The sequence below is a fragment of the Lucilia sericata genome, unplaced genomic scaffold (assembly GCF_015586225.1).
Source record: "Lucilia sericata isolate MDLA Ls3-8-SP2 unplaced genomic scaffold, ASM1558622v1 Contig000126F_arrow, whole genome shotgun sequence".
NCBI classification, from domain to species: domain Eukaryota; kingdom Metazoa; phylum Arthropoda; class Insecta; order Diptera; family Calliphoridae; genus Lucilia; species Lucilia sericata.
Window position 1 is genome coordinate 170,513 of NW_023994158.1, and position 8,652 is coordinate 179,164.

The window sequence follows — 8,652 nt, forward strand, 5'->3', positions numbered from 1 at the left end:
TCCATTAATAAAATGATTTACGTAATAATCTATTGAATCTAGAATAATTGGTAGTGGGAAGAAGGATAGAGGGAGTAGTGTTTTTTAAAACTTGATTTAAAGGAGGAAATTTGCTTTCCATACGAATAATTGAATCATACCAAATTAGTTTGCAAGAACTCAATGTAAAGTATTTTAAATTATATTTGCCAAATTAAACAGATAATAAACAAATGCATTCGTAAACAGATAATAAACAAATGCATTCGTAATTCAGCTGTGGGTGGAGGAAGAACCAAAAAACTCAATTTGATATTCTGTCCAGTCGTATTGGAATAATTGGTGTTAACGTTATAATCTTTCAATTCGGCCAAGAAGTCTTAGCGGCAGATGCAGCTAAGCAAACTTAAAGTACAAACAAACAAAACTAAAATCTATCGAAATTGATAAAAATTTCTCGATAGTTAAAATAATTACTATAAAATCGTAAATCATCTGGCAACTATGGGTGGGAGAGTGCAAGGGCAAAGTGTTTTAATATAAACCTAGCTAGCATTTAGAATATTGTTGGATGATTAATCAGTAAACTGAGACTTTTTTGACTCCTTTTGATGACCTAAAAATGATTAATAAGTTGCACGCTTAAAAAATGATTCGAAAATGATCCCGATATATTATCAAAAAAGAATAACAAAATTAAATTAGTCATCATGGTGTTTAGAATAAGATGGTTTTCAAAATTATTTTGTGATCATATTTCAAGAAGTTGGAAGATGTAAAATTGTTTCTTATTTATTTGCTTTTATTTGTAACAGAACAACAACAATTACACTTAAAAATGGTTCGTAACTATGTATAATCAGAAATGAGTCTAAACTAATTAGAAAATGGGCTCATAAAAGACTCTTTTAGAAGAGTTGCTAAAAAATTGTATGTGGTCTAAATGAGCTAATATAATTTCAATTTCGTTTATAAAATTATATGTATAAGTCATAATAAAACAATAATAAGGTAGAATCAGTAGAAAAGTACGTTCTCAATTTTACATGCCTTGAATTGTCACAAAAAAGAAAATTAAAAAATATAAAGAAAAACGTCAAATAAAAATTATTGAAATTTTTTTGTTAAGAAAATAAAATTGAATAATTTGAATCAAAAAGATTGTAAAACCAATAAAAATTTTGCGTGTGCCGTTCATGAAATGATTCATGGTATTTTTCGTTGAAGATTTTTAAGTTTTTCTCTTTTTAGTTCTTTTTTGTTTGGCTTAACAAGGCAGAGAATTGACAACTCTCCCTACTGATTCTACCATATAGTAGGGATATAGGCGAAACTGAAGGGATTGTCAAACAAAATTTTTTATTCTCTTTACACAGACGAGTTTTGAGAGAATAAAACACACTTGAGAGAACTAAACGTACTCACAAAACTTAAAATTTTCTTCGCAAAATTGCGAGGATTTTAGCACTTAATAGTTTTTCTTATCACTTAAACTTAATATTTATTATTTTTTGCCACACTTTTAATGTATTTAAAAACCCGAAAATAATTTATATTTTACAAACGAAAAAAAAATATTTTTTATTCTTAGACATTTCATTTTATTTAAAACTGAAAAAAGAAAAGTTGTAAATTTTCGTATTGAAAATAAAAAAGTATTTCACATACTTTTTTTCTTTTTCCATTAGTACAGAAAAAATAAGAAAAAGACGTGTTTATAATATGTTTTAAGATGAAATATTTTCTGAAAAAAATAAATTAACTATTATTTTCATTCACTAGTATATAAAATCCCAGTAATAACATACAAAAAATAACGTATCAGAAATTCATTTATTATTTAGTACCTTTTGAACAACTGTGTTTATTTTTTTGCTTCTACTAATACATTCTCACCAGTTAGGTTTTTGACAGGGGACTTAGGTCTTTGACAATCCCTTTCGCCTATATGCTACTATATGGATTCTACCTTTCTATGGTTGTATCATGTGTATAAGTATTTGAGTTTGTGTAATATTTATAAAATAGATTTTCTGTCAAGGAAATTGAAATTACATTATGCTTTATTTATAATAATTTTCTATGTTCAACGATCTTCTACGGAAGATAGTTGGGTGACTAATCACTAAACTAAATCTAAATTATTTCAATTAATAATTAACATCTGATTTATTCGAAAAACTATTACAAAATCTACAGCAATCATTTGTAGATCATCCAGGTGTTCGAAATATGATTGTATATAAATTTATTTTGTAATTATGTTTCGCGCAGTCGGAAGATCGAAAACTGTTTTCTCTATTATTGTTTTTATGTGTAACAAACATAAAAATGACACTGAAAAAACTCCAAAATGCCTAAAATAGGATTAGAAAATTTGGTATCATTTTCTCATTTATGATCATTTTAATCGTGCAGAAGGGTCATAAATGACTCGAATGTGATCAAAAATTTCAAAAAATGCTAGCTTGTTAATCTGTTGTTGTTGGTGATTAAAGCTGGAGGCCCATACCACGCGTTTTACGCTTTCTGGCATTCTACGCATCTATCAAAAAAGTAGAATCAATGTATTTATATGCTGCAAGTTACAAGTACAAAAGCGTAAAATGCCTTGACGCGTATAATGCTTAAAGAATATCTATAAAATATAGATTCTATAAACAAACATTTCTATAAACAAAATTATTTAAAATTATTACTTTTTTTTTTTTAATTTTCCACATGCAATTTTTCATGCCAGATTTTATCATTATCAAAACAATAACAACGTACAAGTTACTTGTTCTGTTTCGTTTATTTAAATTAACTACAAGAACAATATTTACTTTATAAAGCTGAATATTGTTGTTTTTATTTCGTTTTGCCTAAGCATGCCTAAAAAATCTAATTTTTTGATAACACTTTCTGAGGTCGTCTCGAATTCTTGCTTATTACTCCGTTATTATCAATATCAAACATTTCACATCAATAGAAATGATCACCCCGCCACAGCTAGAACGCCTTTTAATTTCATCTTGCAGACATAAGTAATATTTCCTTCTTTTTATGTAATGTATTTTTTATTTTAAAACAAATTATTTTAATATACCGGTACATACATACATATTTATCTAGTATGTACTATACGTAAATCTTACATTTTAGATTACCCTAATTGATATTGTATAACTAAACTTAAAACTAAGATGAACAAAATTGATTATTCTGTGTTTAAAATAACACTAATTGAAGACAAGATTGAAAATAACAATTTAACATTTTTTCTTAATTATACTTGGTTACAAATTAATTAGTACTATCTTTGAGGTATTTACAGTTCTATTGAATGATTTTTGCAATCATAAATATTAAAGAGATTTCTTAGACTCTACTGGCATCGGCCCATTAAGATTTTTGACCATAGAATCGTTGTTGTTGTTGTTTGCAAAAAGATCTGATGGTTTTTCGTTTTCCAAATTGTTCTTTTTGTATGATTTCTTATAAAAGTCGTTGAAGAGGAAATAGAAGAATATAGCATTGGGGAGGGTGAAGCACACTGTCCAACGTGGGTAATTACAATCAGTGTATAGTAATTGTGTTTGGTGAATAAATACCATACAGAATTGAATCTAGGTTTTTGGTAGAAAAATAATAATTATTATTTTTTGTTTGTTTTTTTCAGTAAAAATAGTTACCATTTGCAAGTTTGTGATGTACTTCTTCCACCATAAATATTTCTGCATTTTTGGTCCGAAAGCCGATAAGAAGTAGTATGTATACATAATTATGTGAACAAAAGAATTGATGAAGCCAATAAAAGTACCATGTCCTCCAGGGAAGTATTTGGTGGTCCCCCAAGAAATCATAGGCATAACACTGTGATGATATACATGCAGAAACGTAACTTGACGTTCATTTTTGCGTAAAACGAAAAATACAGTGTCCAAGAGTTCTGTAATCTTAGCTAAATAATAAACATAAACTCCACGAGCTTCCTATAGGAAACATTAAAATTTGTTCAATTGTATAAATAGTATACCGAAATTGCAACAACTTACTCTGTATGCCATAGGAGTCCTTGACCGATCCACTGGTTGACAGCGCCAACTGTAATTTTGCCAAACTACAAAACCCTGTAAATATACACATATACTAAATATATATTTCTTAAAATTCGAATTTACTTATTGTGATATTTATAAAACTTTCAAAGATTTGTTTCAATTGAACTTCGAAAATTTTCTTTAAAAAAATTATTTTGGAAAATAAAAACACAAAATTTTTTCTACAGCAAGGGAGCGAAAAAAACGCTAAATATACGAGAATTAATCGGAGATATAATAGAAGAATATGATAAAAAGAATGTATGAATGTCTTATTTTTTCAGTTTCAAGCTTATCTCTAGAGCTTTTTTTTAAATTTGAAATATATTTGAAAAATAGGTTTGATTTCTAACTGCCTTTTTATTTGAGATGGCACTAATTTTCCATTTGAAAACAAAAATTTTCAAATTTGTTCTTAAAGGCTATGTGTGATATTTAAATATGTTTTCAAATATATGTATGTATGTACATATTTACATCATTTCAAAGCTTTTTGCTTATTGGGTAATGATCTGTAACACACACACACATACATACATACATACATACATACATACATACATACATACATACATACATACATACATACATACATACATACATACATACATACATACATACATACATACATACATACATACATTCGGTTTTCTACTTTTAGCTACATACTATAATAATTCTTTTTAAAATTTGAGAAATTTTACCTCATAAACCATCCAAACACTAATTATAACTTGAAATAAGTTGTAAACCACTAATGTTTTCTCCAGCTTAAATGGTTTTCGATCTTTCATGAATTTCGGACCCCATGAAAGAACAAAGCACAAATAAATAGAAAGTATTGTCAAAGTTGGCACTGGGGACTTAATCAAAAACCAATCATTGGTTCGGGGATCTGAAATGAAAAAATATGTATATGTATGTACTTATTCGATTTAATAATACTTATTTAGCATATATATTTTCCAGAGTAACTTACCAGCCAGTTCAATAAAAAGAAAATTCCAGTAGTCGGTCTTGGTAGCATTCATTCCCGCCATTTTTAATATATTAAAAATTTGCTAAGAATAGTAACTATAAGGTTTCGGTGTCTAAACTATTTTAAAAAATCTAAAAAAGTAGAAAAAAAGATATTAATTTATTATTATTAATATTACTATTAAAAGTATATTAATCATATAAATTTGTATTTATGTATTTATTTTTAGGAAGTTTCATTATTTCATACACACGTGTAATTTGTTTTTGAATTTGGACTAAAAAACAAATTATAATTTGTATTTTTAATCTTAAAGAATAATATCTTTGAATTTTTAATAAAAAATTAACGTTTCACATGTGTTCTGAGTTTATTTCTCAAAATGCGATTTACGTCCAAAGCCTGGATATTTCCAAAATGAGATTTACGTTCAAAGCCTGGATACTACTATACATCGTGGTTAACAGATAAGTCAAAGCAGGGCTAGTTCTATGATATGCATGTTTGTGTTCTTGAAAATAAAACAAGTACATGCTTACACAATAATATGAATATGTATACTTAAATATATACATACATATGTACATAATTTTATGGCTGTTTATGAATGTACATATATTTATGAGCTCTATGTCTAAACAAACAACCGTGTGTGTATATTACAAACTGTACATATGTATATGTATGTATACATATATATACGTACGTAAACACACGTTTTGTAGCCAAAACAAATTCCATTGTCGCCGTTTTCGGTAATTTGCTTTGGCAATCAAATAATAACTCCAACGATTATTGCGGCTGTGCGAGTATCCCATTGTTGTTCGTCATTTCTGAACATCATAACATCGCTAAACTGACATGCTCATTAGCATTGTATACTATGTTTGTAGTTTGACCAATCTGCTGAATGATATTGTCATGTAACAGCAATTTATGATTATAATTTTTATTCAAGACTTGACTATTTCTATGTTGAAGAATAATATCTTTGAATTTTTAATAAAAAATTAACGGTTCACATGTGCTCTGAGTTTATTTCTCAATCTTACTTCAACAAAAGATGATTACAACTATTTTAAAGAGTTTTAGACAATAAATATTAAAAAAAAAAAAATTGTTTAGATGATATTTCATATGTATGTATGTATGTTTGTATGAATATATGTATGTATGTATGTATGTATGTATGTATGTATGTATGTATGTATGTATGTATGTATGTATGTATGTATGTATGTATGTATGTATGTATGTATGTATGTATGTATGTATGTATGTATGTATGTATGTATGTATGTATGTATGTATGTATGTATGTATGTATGTATGTATGTATGTATGTATGTATTTTGAAATTATGATCTGTTTTAATACCTCCGGCAAATGAAAACTGAACCTCTTTAAAATGAAATGAACAAAGTACTTAGAAAATATTCGATAACATCAGTATGACGTTCTTAGCGAGCAATTTAAGTACTTAGAGTGCAATGTATGCGTAATCCAACATATCATGCACTTTGATTATAACATAGATTACGATTTAAGCTGCCTTTTTCATGTTGTTTTTATTTCTTAAAAAAAACAGAACTCTAAAGTACCGTTTTATTTTTCTTTTGTATACTACATGAAAAATTTTTTTGTTTCGGTTTAAAGTTGATCTCTTGTAAATGAAGTTGTGTTTTGTTAAAAATGTTATTTTATTGTAAAAATTGAAAATAATTGTGGTGATCTAAATTGCAGACGGATTTAAAAATTTGGGTAAATTTACTTTATACATTCTAGTTTTAATACTGACAATTTCCTCCTGATTGTTTACAGGATCTGTAAAGGAAGATAGCCAAAAGTTTCAAAAGAAAATTAACATGCATTTCATTTATCTTCGTTAAAATTGTTTAATTATATTTTTATTGAATTAACTATAATACATGTTTATTATTTGATGATCATTCTTAAATAAACTTGCATAATTTTAAAACAAATATAAAAAAAATATATAAGTTGGCATCAAATAAAACAAAAATGGCCCGTTTAGCAAAACCTTGCGATTTATAGATTTTTTAACAGCTTTAGAATTTAAAAAAAAATCCAATTTCCTTATGCTTTCCATGTTCCGGCCAATTTGACTAACAAAAACCGATTTTAATTTAGATAAAAATGTTGAAACTTACTATTTTTTAATGTAACTTACGCCCTTTTGGGTTTCAGAAAAAACAAATAATCAAGGGCGTATGTTTCATATCTCCGCAATTAAAACAAAAAGCGCAAATTTTTCTTCAAATACTAATTTGTCAATAAAAAAAGCTTAACTTGAGAAAATGTTGAAAATTATTGGATTATTTATCATTTTAAAAGGATTTTTGCTTTTCCTGAAAAATTTGTTCAATGTAACTTAGGGCTTTTTGGATTTCATATGACGATATGTAGATGTATATTACGCACTAATAGTTATTAAATGACAAGGACGATTAACACAACTTTTCTGATTTTTTAAATGATCGTTATCAATATTAGCACAATAACAATATATTTTTTCCACTTTGGCAATGGTTACTAAAACTGTAACTTACAACGGAATTAATTTTTTTCACTTGCCGGAACTTAAAAAATAATAAAGATTTTTCACAACCTACTATATATGCTTAATCCGATATGTGATGGAATTCGAGCGATTTGAAATCGACCGATTTTAAAAATGAATTTCATCACATACCTGAATATTTCACCAGATAATATATGTATATAGCTATATATTTTTAGTATACAATTAGTTATTTTATATTAACAATTATAACGAAATTTTATGGAACAATAATATTTTATTTCCTCTTTTTTCCACTTGATGTTTGAAAGAGTTAATTGTTTAGCGAGTGAAGCTTCCACATGTCTAGCGGTGATCAAACATGAATTTTGTTATGATTCGATCTATGTATGCGAATTCTTCGGTGAAACTAATATTTTTTTATTAATATCTTAAACCATGGCAATATCTTATGCCATGATCTTAAACATTCCACAAAATTTAAAAACACATTTTTTAAAAACTAAATGCTTTCAATTTAAAGTTCTCAAAATATTGATTAGGTAAATATTTGTTAACTCTTCTTAAAGATTTTTTACATTTTTTCACTTTATTCGATTCAGAAAACCTTCACAAATAATTTATTTAAACACTTGTTTGAATTTCAACTTAATCCTCGTTCAAATAGGTAGATCTTTGCTCACCTTTAAGATGAGTAATTGATTATTTTTCTACTCTATGATTTTTTGGTCTACTACACTCGAAACCTTTGACATCCGCTTCTAACAAAATCTCTGCACAAACTGAGCTTTCCGTCTGAAATCTACTCTACTAAGTATACGATCGCATGTTGGCTGAAATAATCAAACAAACCTTAAATCTAATGTCTGTGAGTTTGAGTACTATGTATGCGTGTATGGCTACACCTTCGTGGTTATATATGTAAGTTTGTATATGTTATTATATGATATTTCATAGGGTTTACCTTTTGTTGATTATATTCTTAGACAATAATTCTTTTGACCATGCTTTTTTTCTTAACCTAGTCAAAAGCAATTAAATTATAAGTGTCAAGAATGAAGGAGTATTTT

The 8,652-nt window shown here is 27.1% G+C and overlaps 1 protein-coding gene across 1 annotated transcript; it reads right to left on the reverse strand.

Annotated features, from left to right (window-relative positions):
• Nucleotides 1-3,019: 3,019 nt before the first annotated feature.
• Nucleotides 3,020-8,368, reverse strand: LOC119600892 (elongation of very long chain fatty acids protein). Its single transcript, XM_037951464.1, has 6 exons — nt 8,266-8,368; nt 5,041-5,171; nt 4,766-4,956; nt 4,017-4,091; nt 3,654-3,953; nt 3,020-3,587 (listed from the first exon to the last, which is right to left on the reverse strand). The coding sequence occupies exons 2-6, from the start codon at nt 5,099-5,101 to the stop codon at nt 3,327-3,329; spliced, it is 888 nt and encodes a 295-aa protein (XP_037807392.1). The 5' UTR covers nt 5,102-5,171; nt 8,266-8,368; the 3' UTR covers nt 3,020-3,326.
• Nucleotides 8,369-8,652: the final 284 nt, after the last annotated feature.